This window comes from Chrysochloris asiatica, unplaced genomic scaffold, assembly GCF_000296735.1.
Source record: "Chrysochloris asiatica unplaced genomic scaffold, ChrAsi1.0 scaffold00161, whole genome shotgun sequence".
In the NCBI taxonomy this organism is placed as follows: Eukaryota; Metazoa; Chordata; class Mammalia; order Afrosoricida; family Chrysochloridae; genus Chrysochloris; species Chrysochloris asiatica.
Genome location: NW_006408679.1, coordinates 5,956,670 through 5,973,237, shown reverse-complemented (window position 1 = coordinate 5,973,237; position 16,568 = coordinate 5,956,670). Strand labels below are relative to the sequence as shown.

Sequence of the window (16,568 nt, the reverse complement as noted above, 5' to 3'; positions counted from 1 at the left end):
TATCAGCACATGTCCAGAAAAAAGATAAAATATCTGAGACAAATGACCTAGAAGTAGACCTGGAATCCATTCTGGAAGGAGGGCAGGCCCTGGAAATGCCTGAGAAAGAATTCAGAAAAATGATTATGAAATGTTTCAAAACACTGTACGATGGAGTTGAGAAAAATAAGGAAGAAGTCAGGAGAGTGCTACAAGAGCAATCAAACAAGATAGATACAGTATTGGAAACAATTCAAAACCTACAGAAAGAGGTCCAAACAATCAATAACAAAACAGCAGAAATAGAAAATACTCTGGAAGGACAGAGGAATAGAATAGATGAGATGGAAGGAAGAATCAGAGAGCTGGAAGACAAGTCTTTCAATACCACTAAGATAGAAGAACAAACACAAAAAAGGACAAAAAATTCTGAAGATGGTATAAGATTTATGCTGGACAACATGAAGAGGAGTAACTTAAGAATTATTGGCATTCCAGACAAGAAGAATCATACAAGTCCACAGAGGAAATAGTCGAAGAACTACTGGATGAAAATTTCTCCGACATCCTGAAAAGCGAAAAAATAAATGTACAAGAAGCTCAACGAACCCCAAGAAGGGCAGACCTCAAAAGAAAATCACCAAGACATACCATAGTCAAGCTCTCCAAACTCAAAGATAAGGAGATGCTTCTGAAAGCAGCCAGAGAAAACAGAAAGGTCATATACAAAGGCAAGCAAGTCAGATTAAGCTCAGATCTCTCAGCAGGAACCACGCAAGCGAGAAGACAATGGGGAGGCATATATAAAACCCTGCCAGAAAAAAATTGCCAACCAAGAATCCTTTATCCAGCAAAGCTATCAATCAAATAAGATGGTGTTATCAAAACATTCCAGGATAAACAGAAGCTATGGGATTTTACGAAAGCCAACCCTGCACTACAAAACATCCTAAAGGGAATTCTGTGGACTGAGAACCAACAAGAACAGACAACATCCAGAGATTGACATATGTGGCAGCACCTCCCTGAATTAAATCAACAGAAAGAAGAATTGATAACAAAACAAAACTATAAGAACAAACTCAGAGACTTTGGGAGATCAGTCTATGACCAAAACAAGTACATGTAAACTGTCATGTAATTCACAAAAAAAAAAAAAAAAAAAAAGCAGTGCTCAGAGGGCAATTTACAGCAATAAATACACATATACAAGAAAAGGAAAGAGCCAAAATCAAAACCTTAACCCAAAACTTCCAACAATTGGAATAAGACAAGCAATGTGAGCTACCAGAAGAAAAGAAATAATTAACAGAGCAAAAATAAATGAAACAGAAAATGGAAAAACAATAGAAAGAATTAACAAGACAAGACGTTGGTTTTCTGAAAGGATTATTAAAATTGACAAACCACTGGAAAATCTAACAAAAGAGAAAGGGGAGAATAATGTGAATACAAATAACAAATGATATGGGTGACATCACAATAGAACCAATGAAAATAAAAAAGAAAACAAATACAATAAAGAATTGTACTCTAAAATTTTTGAAAATCAAAAAGAAATGGACAAATTTTGAGGAAAACACAACCTACCTAAACTAACATAGACTGAAATAGAAAACTTGAATAAGCCTTAAATAGAGAAGAAATTGATCAAGTCATCAAAAAACTCCCAGCAACTGGTGAATTCTACCAAACACTCAGATTAAGAACTGACACCAATTCTATTCAAACTATTCCATAGTATAGAAAAGGATGAAAACTCCCAAATATATTTTATGAAGAAGTAAGAGCTGTGACAAGACTAGACAATATGCAACACTGAAGAAGAACTCTGAATCTGCAAAACACCTCACAGAAGAGATGAATCTGGGAGACATTATGCTGGGAGTATGTCAATCTCAAAAGAACAATATTGTATAATCCTAGTGTTGTAAAAAGTTAAGAAATGGTTATCTTGCTAAAAGAAGCATTCTATGATGGTTACCAGGGGGTGAGAAGGAAGGAAAAATTATTCACTGGCTAGGGTAGATACATGCTAACTTGGGTGATGAGGAAGGCAATATAAAACAAGAGGGAGATTGGCTCAGGAAAGATGAAGGTAGTGGGAGACATTGTGGGGATTGCAAAAGTCAAAGGGAACAGAGGTTAAATACTATTAACTGATGGTACATGGAGGGGATTGCAATCATTGTAATAGCATGAAGTATATGATTTTGTTGAATGTTAAAACTGATTATCTTGCTCTATGAATTTTTAATCAATTCACAATAAAAACTTTAAAACAGCAAAACAACCAAGCAAACAAAAATAGTTCCTGGATTAAATATTTCACCAATAAGGACATTCAAATGGCTATCCAATACATTAAAATATGTTCAATGTCATTAGCCACCAGAGAGATACACATTAAAATCACAGAGACAACATCACAGCCCCATTAGGATGGCTAACATAAAAAAAAAATGAACAAGAAGAAAAAAAATTCAGAAAATAACAAATGCTGGACAAGATGTGGAGAGATGGGACTTCTTATGCATAGCTAGTGAGAATGTAAAATGGTACCGCCATTGTGGAAAACTGTGTGGTGGCTCCTCAAAAAAACAAATACCAGAGTTACCATACATCCCAGCAATTGCACTCTTAGACACATACCCAAAAGAATTGAAAGCAGAGACTCAAAAATCAACTTGTATACCAATACTCAGTGCAGCACTATTCACAGTAGCCAAAGGTGGAAAAAACTTAAATGTCCATCAACAGATAAATGGATAAACAAAATATCTAACATACATACAATGGAATACTACTCAGCCCATCTTTCCTTTTTCCTACTCCATCGTCTCCGTCTGGAACCTCAGTTGCAGCTTGTCCACCGTGGGTGACCCTGATGGTTTTTAAAACACCTGTGGCACAGCTTCAACAATCACAGCAACATGCAAACCACCACAGTACGACACACTGACAGATGAGTGGTGGTGGGGCTGCTTATATACAAGCAAACACGTCATGGGATTGAGTTCCTTGGTTTGGAGGTTTTATGATTTCATCGTTTCATGGAACAACCCAATTAACTGGCCTAATAATATGTCTAGTGTTTCTGCTCTACCTCCTACTTCATTGTATAATGCCTGAGATCTTAAAAGCGTGTAAAGGGCCACAAAAGGCACAAAACAACTGGTTTATTCTGGAAACAGAGAGGAAGAGAAGAGTGAGAAATAAAAAGATGATGTAATGTGTGTGAATTACCATGAACAATTGCCTCCTTTGGCAGGAGACCAAAAGAACAGGATAGTACCTGGCTACTGTTACTGGACATTTTGATGAAATATTCCACAAAAGAATCCTAATCAAAAGGGGTTAAATGTAAAACAAGATCTCAAATTCTCATGAATTACATATTTTCTGGAGTCAGGGAGAGTGAATGAAGCCCTGACACCAAGGCCTTGAGAAAATCTTTACACTTTAAACCAAAATTAACCCCTGAGATCATCTTAAAACCAAACAAAAAACTAGTTCATTAACTAGCAGAAATATCTGCCTTGAGCACTGTGTTCTTATTTTAAAAACTAAATATATGGGATCAGGTAGTGTGTTGGCTCTATAGGAAAAGCAGTGGACTATAAACCACAGGGCCGGAATTCAAGCCCCACTGGAAAAAGATGAGGTTTTCTGTTCCCACAAAGAGTTAAGAAGCCTCAGAAACCCTGTATGGGGCCACTATGAGTTGGAACCATTCAATGGCACTAACAACATATGGGATTCAATTGAGAACAGCTACTTGAAAGAATAGGAACCTTAGCAGAAAGTAGCTTTATGATAATGAGGTAGGAAAGACTCAGAAAAGGAGGGTGAGAATGTTTGCACAACTTGAGGAATAGAATCAGTGTCACTAAAGTTTATGTAGAGACTGTTTTGTGTACATTCTCAACAACAATCACAATAAAATTTAGGGAAAAACAAAAACAACAAAACAGTGCCTGGAACACAGTAAGTGGCTAATAAATATAAGCTATTGAGACACAGCGGATGCAACAATGGGCTCAAGCATAGCACCGAATGTGAGGCTGGTGCAAGGACTGCGGACAGTGTCTCACTGTTGTGCACAAAGTCACCATGAGTTGGAAATGACTCAACGCCACCTAACAACATTATCACATCACATAGTCTTATTGTTGTTGTGATATCTGACTCATAGGGACCGTACAGGGTTTCCAAGGAGTGGCTGGTGGGTTTAAACTGCTGATCTTGTTGCTAGCAGTGCCACACCAGGACCCCGCAGATATTCTTAGCTTAAAAAAAAAAAAAAAAATTAATGGGAAAGAAATGGATAATGTTTCTAGGCAAAGCATTAATATGTTTTACTCTTAATGAAATATGTTTTTAAAACTATGTTACTCTGGGAATTTTAAATCGTTTAGTGGCAATTTTATGACCATTTTAAAGGCTACCTATTACCTTAGAGTATTTGGTGGCATCATATATCACTTACGGCTTTTTGAGATAAAGCAAAACAAAACAAACACACTGCTGCTGAGTAAATTCCGACTCACAGCAACTCCACATAGGGTTTCAAGGCTGTACGGTTTTTCCAGGAACAGACAGACTTATTTTCTCCCATGGATCAGTTAGTGACCATGGGGTTAGCAATCTAGTGCTTATCCTACAGTACCACTAGAATGAGGCTAAGTTTTTAATGGCATTTATAGGTGTGCTGCTGTCAGACGAGCAATGGATTGATGATTGCAAAGTTGGCATTTCAAGCCCACCAGTCACTTCTCAGCAACCCTATGCATGGTCTCTATGAATCTGAGCTGACTCAATGGCAGAACTGACTCGACGGCAGTTAACAACAACAGTTATAATTTAGGGAACAGAATCCATTTGTCTGAGGGGGACTTCTTGTTTTCACAGTAAAAATGTGATCAGAAACAGGTATGATTCATATAAAAGAGTAGTATGTCATGATTCTCCTTTCAAGAAGCTGAAATCCCAAAAGAAGACCCTGGGTGATACAAAAGGTTAACACACTAGGCTGTTAACCAAGAGGTGAACAGTTCTAGTCTAGTGAGAAGCACTTTGGAAGACAGACCTGAAGATCTATGTACTTCCGAAAATAGTAGTCACTGACAGCTTTGTGGATGAGAAGCAGCATAAGCTGATTCCCATGAGGTGGAGATCAAGTATCTTCCCTCTTTCCAGCCATTTCTCCCATCAACTGCCGGAGCAGCACCCACTTCCTTTCTCAGTCCCTTAGACACCCAGAGGTTGGCCTCACAAGCTAAAAGAACAGGGTCCTCAGACTCATTATTATCTGGAAGGACTCAAAGAACTCACAGAAGATACTGTTCTTAGAACTATCTGTTTGTCACAGCAAAAGGATATAAAATCAGGAGCATCATAAAGGAAAGCTGGCCTTCTTTTATCTCCTGTCCTTAGGAATAAATGAATATGTTTGTGGACTGCCAAAAGAACAAACAGATCTGTATTGGAAGAAGTACAGCAAGAATACTCTTTGGAAGCCAGGATGGTGAGACTTCGTCTATCATACTTCAGACACGGTGTCAGGAGGAACCAGTCAATGGAGAAGGATATCATTTTTGGAAAAATGGAGGCTCAGAGGAAAAGAGGGAGACCCCCCCAACAAGATGGAATGGCACAGTGGCAGAAGGTAGTGGGTAACTATTGTTGCATGGAGGCGATTGCAACCATTGAGATGAAACAAATTTTATGCTTTGTTGAATGTAAAACTGATGACCTTGTCTGTAAACCTTCACTTAATTCACAATAATTTTTTCTTAAAAGAAAGAAATGTATAGAAACAAGGTGGATTTGTATGTATGTGCTACTGTGCACGTGCATATGTAACACACATATATATTTAAAAAAACAAAGAAAGCAACTCACTAGCATAGCTTCTAATGACCAAACAGGTCAAAGTCCAGTGTAGCAAGATCAGGACTATAGGGAGGATGCTTTAACACCTCAAAACGAAGTGTTTGCAAAGTGTCAACAGTGTGGGCAGAGGTGTGCAGATATACACTGCCATGCAAGATCATAACACCCTTGGATAGCAGTCCTCTGCATTTAATCCGGTTTACGCTTCAGCTTTTCAGTAAGCATCTCACTGTAACGAGCACTGTTGATTGCTGAACATTTTTCCTGATAGTGTTCCAATAATGACACTTGAGAATCTCAGATAACTATAAGCATCACTTTTCCAGCTGATGGTTGACTTTTGAACTTTTTCTTGGTCAGCAATTGAGGATGTTTCCATTCCATACTGTGCTGTTTACTCTCAGTCTCGTAGTGATGAGTCCATGTCTCATCACCAGTAACGATTTTTTAATTTTTAAAGAAACTTTCACTTTACTTCGAGTATTGGTCTAAATTTTATTTGTAGATGTCCAAATACTTCTGTTTATACTCTTACATGAGTTGTTTTGGTACCCATCTTACACAAACTTTTTGAAACCCAAGTCTGTTGTGGATCATTTCATAGGCAGAGCCATGGCTGATTTGTACATGATTTGCTACAAAATCCACTGTCACTCATGTATTCGACAGAATCATTTCATGTGCAAACTCAATGTTGTCGCCAGCCATGGGCACAGACCAGCATTTTCATGTGACTGGAGTACAGATATTTTTTTTCTCAGCTTCGTATTTTCTTTGTAAATCAACAGAATGTGAGGGAAAAAAATGGTGGTTTTAATGTTTACTTTCTGTTTCAAAGTTTGCAGGTCTTTAACTTTAATATTTCAGATTGTATTATGTAGTTTCCTCTTTTTTCTATTTATACCTGAAATATTATAGGTATAATATAATAATTTTATCATAATATTATATTATAAAACTTTTTAGACTTGGACTTAAATGGCTATGTAAAAGTTTGTCAGTGAGAGTATTTTCTTAGAGTCTTCTGAGTTTTATCAGTTGCTGTCCAGTGGATTCCAACTTATTGCAAACCCATGTGTGGCAGAGTAGAACTGTGCTCCAGGGGTGTCGGATAAAAAATGTAGTGTTTTTCTTAAAGTAAGGTGACATTTGTCCCAGGTTTATGTGAAATAACTTTCAGGCCACGTCTAACAATTTGTGCTGGTGAGTAGGAGCTGGCCAGACCAAAAAGGCCTGTTACCAGTTAGCCTCAGGAAGCATGATTTAGCCTGTCATGCAGCCAGGAGCCCTTGGGCTCAGTAAGTTTCCTTGCTGAGGGTGGATTATCCACTGGGATAAGGCAGTTCTGCACTGGAAACGTTCACCCAGGCAGTTCTCCTTTTTTGTTTTTGTCAGAATCGACTCGACAGCACTTAACAACCACAACTACCACCAAGAAAGGAGAGCCGAGGGTGGAGTATATCTTTTGGACCTGGGGTTCCTGTACTGTGAACCTCCTTGATCCAGGTAAAGACTAATGCCGCGGCCCATGAAGATCTTAAGGACTACAGGGTCTACAGATGGTGAAAGGAGACAAGAACCTTTTCCCACAGCTGGCAAAAACAAAAAAACTTCCCTTATACCCAGCACTCTGAATGTGAACTTCTAGCCTCCTGAACTGTGAGAGAATACATTTCTGGTTGTTAAAGTCGCCCACTTGTCGTATTTGTGCTACAGCAGCACTACATGACTAAGATACCATGCATGGCATTTAAGGCCTGATTTCTGCTGACCCAAAAGTCTAGCCATTTCCCTGACCATGCTTCACATTTCAGCAACTTGACTCTGCAAGCTTTCTCAGGTCAGTGCCTACATATTGGACAGAATGGTCACCTCTTGCTTATCTGCCAAGTAAACTTTGCTTCCATGAAGACTTTCCTGGTTTTGCCAGGAGATTTAAGGCACACTCACAAATCATCTGTATCTTATATGTGCCCAGGGCTTTTGTGCAGCGGTGTGTAAGGCATACACCGTATTATTCACAGAAACTATTATGTGAATGATTCCCCTACAGCTGTATACACCTTAACTTCCCTCATTACAATAATGTATCTAATTGTTGGGTGACTTTTGAAAACCTAATTTTTTCATCTCTTAGAGCCTAAACAAGGTTGAATATAAATAAATATTTAACAAAATAATTAATGTGAAACTAACTCTGGTAGTGTAGTGTTTACGAATCGGGCTGCGAACCGCAAGGTCAGCAGTTCGAAACTACCAGCTGTTCTGTGGTAGAAAGATGAGGCTTTCTGCTACCATAAAGATTTACAGCCTCGGAAACCCTATACAGGGTCAGTATGAGTCGGAACCGACTCCACGGCACACAACAACAACAACAACAACATTTCATTATATCTCAAATGTCTCTAGTATTGGGTGGATCCTATATTCTCCCTCCTTTGGAAGAGCAACTCTGAATAATGAAGACCCAGGAAAGCAGAATCACAGAATCTTTCTTTGCCACAAGGAAAAAGAAGATTAAAATATGTAAAAAAAACCAAAATGTTAATAATTTACCATTGTAAACTTGAAAAGCAGATTCCAGGAAAAGAGAAAACCCAGAAGTGGCAAAGAATTCGGTTTCTACGCCTAGGAAGTCCTGGTGTGGCATTATAGGATAAGCACTGTAATGCTAACCACAAAGTCAGTGTTTCAAATCCACCAGTCACCCCTTGGTAGCCCTATATAGGGCTGCTATGGTTTGGAACCGACTCAACAGTACTTAACAATAACTCCAAGGAAGGAACACTGAGGAAAGGAGGTGAGTTGACAAAAATTGTGTGAACGTCCAAAATCTTGTGAATACCCTCTTCTTTTCAATTGAGGAAAAGATATTCCTACACAAGGTTAAAGAAAAACCCTCAGAGGAAGTATTTTCAGCAGAATCAAGAACTGCCCAGGCTTGCTATCTTCCTGAGAGCTGTGTAGCCTGAGGCACACAGGCCCATGGGAATGAGATTACATTCCAGATGTAGAAGACATTTCATGAATATTTCTCAGAAGAAAGGATGCTCAGACCTCCTCACAAAGGCTAATGTGGCCACCCAAAGTACAGAAATGTAAGCAAAAACCAGACCTTATTGTAATTGTAGGAGTAAAAAAAAATGTTCCAGGTAGAATGAGAAGGAGGTTGGGAGAACTCATCCAGTTGACAAGAGAAGAAAGAGAAGGCATGGATAAACAACCATCAATATGAAACTGGACACAAATATGAAGGAGATAAAAAATGGAAAGAAGGGACAAGAACATTAATTATCTCATTCTCATAGCTCAGATTAAACTGATATGATCTAAACTGAAATGAATACTGACAAGGTTTTGAAAGATGTAATTTTAAAATGTGTTTGTATGCATTGTTTACATTTCTTAAAAAAAAAAAATGACTTCAGTTGCTTACTGGCTTAAAGGTTAAAAAATATTTACTTAATATATTTTAAATTTATTTCTCCACCTCCTTGTTCAGTTGTGCTGTAGACACCCACCCATGCTGTATGGAGATGTTTGCAGTAAATGTTAATAACGCATATTACTTTGCAGTGATGCAACTTGGGATGATATTTTTCCCTAGTAAAAAGAAAATTCTTCTTTGTATTTTGTATGTACTGCGTATTATTTTTATAGCAACATTACAGTCAACACTGTACACATGTCTTGGAAGTTAGCACATACCAAGATGTTGTTAAGTGCTGTTGAGTAGGTTCTGACTCATAGAGACCCTGTATAGGGTTTCCAAGGAGCATGTGGGTGCCAACCTTTAGTTAGCAGTCCAGTGCTTATCCTACAGTGCCACATCAGGAATTAAATACAGTGATTTCAAAATTTAGCTTCTATTTGATTTCAAAATATGCTCTAAAAGAAATTTCTCTTAAGTAAAAAGCAAAGATCAAAAGAACATGAATACAATTAGAGTGATATTTCAAATATTTCAGTAAAGAATTTAATGTCAAACACTCCCTGCTAGCTTACCTTTATTTAAAGCAAGTAAGAATGAGAATGGAAAATCTTTTCAATTACTTAGAATGGTTCATATCCTCCTTTAAGAGATGCAGGCTGGATAAATATTTAAAGTACAATAAAGAAAGTGATTAACCATCCTAAATTACTAACTGCTATAACTTCTCTAAAATGAGAAAAATATACATGCAAATATACCATTTCCTTTACTTACTTTGGTGATAGTTTTTAAGATGGCAAGACGATCTGCTGGGGGTGGCAAACCCACAAAGAGTGTTTTGTCTAGCCGGCCTGGGCGCAGAATTGCAGGGTCAATAATATCTAGGGGGAAGGGAAAAGTCTTAAATAAAGTAGAGTTTAAAAAATCATAATATGAAAGATAGAAGAGCCTTATCATTCTCAAAAACTCCTCAACCATTCCCAATAGGCTTCTCATAGCTCAAAATGATAAGACCACTGTTACTATAGGAGGCATACCTACAGATTATGAGTTCATTTTTTCTAATAAATATATTATAAGATTGCTACAGCTTAACAATTAATTTACTCCTCCATAGACAGAATTAGTCACTTTCAGCTGAAATTCTGAGTCTATTAATGTTGTTCTTTAGTAACCTTTGGGAAGCTAGTTACTTATTTAATTATTTTATCAATGTTTAGGGGGTTGGAAAAGGATGGTGGATAAGGCAGAAAGGCAGTGCAGACTCTGCAGCAAGGGTACATAAAACTGGATGAGTCAGATTCAGAGGACAGTCCTGGAACTCTGAGATAGAGGAAGGGATAGAAAAGTGGATCGAGTGCCTACTGAGGGAGAAAGTTGAACAGATGCAACTGTATCCTCTACAACTCCATCAACTGGACAAGAGCCAACTCCAGCTGACATTTATAAGAGCAGCGACTACAACCAACATCAGCTAAATCCACTCTGAATTGAACTATACAAACAGTGAACAGAGAAGCTCCTATCTTGATCATACACACCAGGAGGCAATTGGTGAGTGCCTAAGAACATATCAACATATGCTTATCAACTTAATACAAATATAACAACACTGCAATGCCTAGAAAGCAGGAGAAATTTTTTGTTCACATGAAGAAACAACACAAGAGTAGCTCAAACAAATGACCAAGAGGCAAAACTAGAAAATATTTTTGAGCATTTCCTGAAAAAGTATTCAGGGAAGTGATATTGAGGTACAGTCAAACAGAAAGGTCGAGGAAAGCAAGGAAGAATTCAGAAAAGCTCTACAGAAACAATCAAACAAAATGGATACAGCACTGGAGATAATACAAAATCTGCAATCAGAAATCCAGAAAATTAAAACTAAGGTATCAGAAATGGACAATACACTAAAAGGACAAAGGAGTAGAACTGAACCAATGAAAGCCAAAATTAGCAAGCTTGAAGATAAAGCTCTCAATACAGACAAGATAGAAGAAAATTCAGAGAAAAGAATGCAACAATCCTATCCCCTCTCTATAAAGGATAGGGACGGGCAACTTAAGACATTGGCTACCTAAAATGAGGGGTGACAAATGTACGAAGTGACTGGCTTAAAAGTTTTCAAGAGGGAATTTAGTGTAAGAGTGTGTGGCGGAAGGTAGAGTCCCCACTGAATAGTTTTCATCCTGTCTGGATGGTCTGGTAAAAAGAGATGGGGATAAGGTTCTTATGATTCAATAGTGAGTAACTGTTATCATGATAATTGTGACTGTCACAACTGTAAAGGTTTTGTAACAGAAACGGGGGAGTAGTTAATGTTATAGTCCAGAAACAGAGGACCCTAGGAGCATCAAAGGAGAAGACCACAAACGGAGGGCGGGACCCTATCCAGAGAAGCAGTGACACCAGAGATGGAGGCAGAGATGAGGACATGGAGAGAGGGAGACTGGGTCCTGGTGGCCAGGAAGCAGGCTTTCAGAATGTGTCCTCTGGTTGTTTAAATTATTATATATTCCTGAGTGTTTCTGTGTACATTCCCCACCCCACCTAACCCAACAAAAACCAAAAAAAAAAAAAAATCCTGAGGGAATGGATGCAAATAATGTTGAATGATGATATATGGAAGAGAATGTAATCATTGCAATGAAACAGTGGTGTAAAGCCAATGTTCTCCCATGTAAATTATCACTCAGTTTACAATAAAAACTTAGAAAAAGAAAGATAAATCTGAGAAACATCTTAAAACATGGATGAAGCTAGAGAACATTATGCTGACTGAACCTAGTCAATCACAAAAGGACAAGTAGTGTACGAGTCCAGCGTCGTAAAAAGTTAAGAAAAGGTTGTCTTGAACTATGATGGTTAGGGTGGAAGAAGTAGGTAGGGGAAATTATTCTAAGAATAGTCATGTCAACATGGGTGATAGGGCAGGCAATATAGAAGAGGAAGGTTAGCTGAGGAAAGATGAAAGTAGTGGAAGACACATGGAGGAATGCAAAACTTAGGTAACAGAGGTAACTATAGTTAACTATTGGTACATGGAAGGAATTTCAATTATCATAATGAAGCAAAATATGTGATTTGATGGATGTAAAATTGATGATCTGCACCATAAACCTTCAATCAATAAACAATAAAAAGTTAAAGCTATATATATATATATATATATATATATATATATATAATATATATGTAATACATATATGTAGACAATGGTAGCAACTTCCAGCTTCAGGAAATCATTATTTTGTTACAAATTGAGCTTCATTTTTTTTTCCTTTACTGTGGTAAATATATGAGGAGGCTTCAAAAAGTTAGTGGAAAAATTCCATTATCTTTTAATTCCATTTTTACATGAACCTTTGAAGCCCTTTTGTGTATGAAACTAATCGCCATTTCAACATTTTTCAGATGTGTCACTCAGTAATATAAATTATGTTTACCATGTTGTCAACCATAACCATTTATCTACTTCTAATGTTTCTCATCAGTTCAAGCTCACCAGCCGCTCCTTGGAAACCCTATACAGGGTTGCTATGGGTTGGAATTGGCTCCACGGCACGTCACATCACAACAACAACGTTTCTCATCATCTTTAAATGTGTCTCCTAAGCAGTGAGTGTACTTTTTCCCATCCCTTCCATTTAATCACTGATTACCTTTGGTATCTTTATACTTGCCTTTCATAGGTATTTGAATCATACATTTGCCCCTTTGTGACTGATTTATTTTACTTAGCATAATGTTTTCAAGTGAACTCTCAATTTTTGACAAAGATGACAAGACAATTTAGCAAGAAAAGGAAAAATTGATCCAATAAATGGTGCGAAGGCAAATGGATATCCACTTCCTAAAGGATGAATTTGGACCCTTCCTCATAGCATACACAAAAAAATTAACTCAAAATGCATCACCAAACTAAATGTAAGAACTAAAACTAAAACTTTTAGGAGAAATCATAGGAGTTAACCTTTGTAACCTTGACTTACGTGATGATTTTTTTAGATATGATATCAAAAGCACATGCAATAAATGAAAAAAAAAAGAGAGACAAAAATTGGATTTTACCAAAAACAAAAATTTTATCAAAAAAAATTTTGCGTGTCAAATAACACCATCAAGAAAGTAAAGAACAACAAACAAGATGGTGAACTGGGTGGAAGTTCAGTTAAGAGCTCTGCCAGCAACAACACAGAATACCCGACTAAGCAGGCTCAAGGGATGATCCCAGAATTCTGAACCACATATAAAGTAATATTTAGAGGGCTGGAAGGCTTACAGCTGGGGGAATTTGTGGCAGAAGCAAGAAATCCATTGCTTTCTAGTCCGGGATGCTCAGCTGCTCCAAAAGCCGCCATCTTGGGTGAGACCAAGTGTGGGAATGATTGGAGCAGCCACAAACACCTGGTAGAACCGCAGAGCTAAAGGTGTGGACATTCTTTTCTTTTGGTAGCTGTTCATTGGTCCCTTGCTGTCTGCGCACCTCCATTCTGGTGACTACAGGGGTGCCTGAGCTAGTGGGCACCCCAGCCCCACCCTCGGAGGGGGTCTACTACGCATGTGCACAGATCTCCTCGAAATTTAAAGAGACAGTTTCCAATTAAAACCAAACAACCACAGCTAGCCCTGAACTGTTTAAAACTAGAAAAAAGGACTGAATGGGGATTGTGGAGTGGGACAAGCAGACAAAAGAGGAAATAAGCCAAAAATTAAATCCTAAGTTACGTCAAAATGACCAACATTGGCATCTTGAAATTTCTCAAGAAGAAGAGTGAAAAGGGAAGCCCATTTCCTGATCACATCTACCTGGAGGCATTCAGAAAGCATAAAAATACCAAAATACATACCCATATAAGTATTGAGGCCACAGATAACCCCTGAACATGCCCAAAAAACAGAAGCAGATGACCATATCTGCACATGTCCAGAAACAAGATAAAGTGACTGAGGCAAATGAGCTGAAAGTAAACCTACACTCCATACTGGAAGATGGGCAGGCTTTGGAAATGCCAGAGAAGGAATTCAGAAAAATGATTATAAAATTTATCAAAACAATATACAATGGAGTTGAAAAAAATAAGGAAGAAGTCAGGAAAGCATTATAGGAACAATCAAATAAGACAGATACAGCATTGGAAACAATTCAAAACCTACAGAAACAATTAATAATAGAATATCAGAAATGGACAATACACTGAAAGGGCAAAGGAGAAGAACTGAAGACATAGAAGCCAGAACTAGTAAACTAGAAGATAAATCTCTCAGCACTACTAATATAGAAGAACAAACATAAAAGGATTAAAAAATCTGAAGAAGGCATAAAAGATTCATGTTGGATAACATGAAGAGGAATAACATAAGAATTATTGGCATTCCAGAACAGGAACAATCACACAAGTCCACAGAGGAGACAGTTGATGAGCTTCTGGAAGAAAATTTTCCTAACATCATGAAAAGTGAAAAGATAAGCATTCAAGAAGCTCAACGCACCCCAGGATGGACAGACCCTAAAAGACAATCACCAAGACATATAATAATCAAGCTCTCCAAAATCAAAGATAAAGACAGGATCTTGAAAACAGTTAGGGAAAGAAGAAATATAACATTCAAAGGCAAGCAAATCAGATTAAGCTCAGATTTCTCAACAGAAACCATGCGCAATGGGGAGACATATATAAAAACCTTGAAAGAAAAAAACTGCCTCCCAAGAATCCTCTACCCAGCAAAGCTGTCAATCAAATACGATGGTGTAATCAAAACATTCCAGGATAAATAGAAGCTAAGGGATTTTGCCAAAGCCAACCCTGCTATGAAAAACATCCTAAAGGAAGTTCTGTGGACTGAGAACCAAAAAGAACACACAACAACTACAGAATGACGTACGCGGCAGCATCAACCTGAACTCAGTCAACAAATGGAAGTCAAGAACAGAATAAAAGTATAAGAACAGAGGATCTGGGAGGTCAGTCTATGATCAAAACAATTACAATGTGAAAAAAGGTAAACACAGAAGAACAGAGATCCAGGTGGTGGGAAGGTCAGGTAGATTACTGGATAAAATAGACTATCTTAAATGGAGGGAAGAACTAATGGAATATAAGGTAACCACAATGGGGTTGGGGTGGGGGGTTTACTTTGGGTGTTGAGGAGGGCAATCCAAGGAGGGAGGAGGTGGAAGACAAGATAGATAGGGGAACACTGAGACAGGTTTGCATGGCCTAGTGGGGCAGAGGGAAATAGTGATGCATACTCAACCTTGGACCAACAGGGCTCTGAGATACAGGGATCTAGGTATAGCTTGAAGATGGGAAATAATACTAAAATGCTTGACTGCCTTATGAATATTAGTTTCCCTTGCCTACTACTGTAAAATAGACGCTTGAGTGGGATAGAAAGGAATGTTGGGAAACATGATTAGAGAAAACCTGTAAGCCCGCCTTCAGCTATAACTGATTGGAATACCTAAAAGGGGTTCTACAACTCTGCAACTACAGAGTATAGGACCTTAGGTGGAATCCTGAGTCACATCCACAACCTTATGAGGTGAGACATTCCCACTAGAAAGGACAAGCAGACTGGAACAGCTAGAGTGACAGAAGATACATCTTCACAATGAACCTGACCTATACTCAGAGTGGTAGTTACTCTAAATACCAAAAGAGAGGGAAAGAACCTTCAAATCAAGTATCAATGCTATCTGCTCTGTACACAGGGTAGCTAGGGATGGGCAACTTAGACATTGGCTACCTAAAATGAGGGGGCACGAAGTGACTGGGTTACAAGGTTTCAAGAGGGAGTGTAGTTTAAGAGTCCCCACTGAATAGCTGTCATCTTGTCTAGATGGGTTTGGTGAAAAGAGATGGGGATAAGATTCGTAAGATTCAATAATGAATAACTGTTATCATGACTAATCATGACTGTCACAATTGTAAAGTTAGAAGTTTCGTAACAAAAAAAGGGGAGTGGTTAATCTTACAGTTCAGAATCAGAGGTCCCTAGGACCATCAAGAGAGGAATGCACAAGCAGAATGTAGGACCTTATCCAGAGAAGCAGCAGCACCAGAGATGGTGGCATAGATGGGGGCATCTATAGGGGGAGCAGCTGAGGACTCTAGATTCATGGACTAAGAAGAGAGGGACTAAGATGTGGTGGCCAGGAGCTGACTTGCAGAATGTGCCCTTTGGAGATGTAAATTATTATATATGTCTGAGCGGTTTTTTTTTTTTTTGTTTCTGTGTTTTTTAAAAAACTAAAGTG

The 16,568-nt window shown here is 38.1% G+C and overlaps 1 protein-coding gene across 1 annotated transcript in view; it reads right to left on the bottom strand.

Moving 5' to 3' along the window:
• NVL (nuclear VCP-like) overlaps positions 1-16,568 on the bottom strand; it is a 147,330-nt gene that overhangs the window by 24,045 nt on the left and 106,717 nt on the right. Inside the window, exon 19 of the mRNA XM_006871163.1 lies at positions 10,082-10,188. Within this exon, the coding sequence (XP_006871225.1) occupies positions 10,082-10,188 (107 nt within the window). The remainder of the gene's footprint in view (positions 1-10,081; positions 10,189-16,568) is intronic.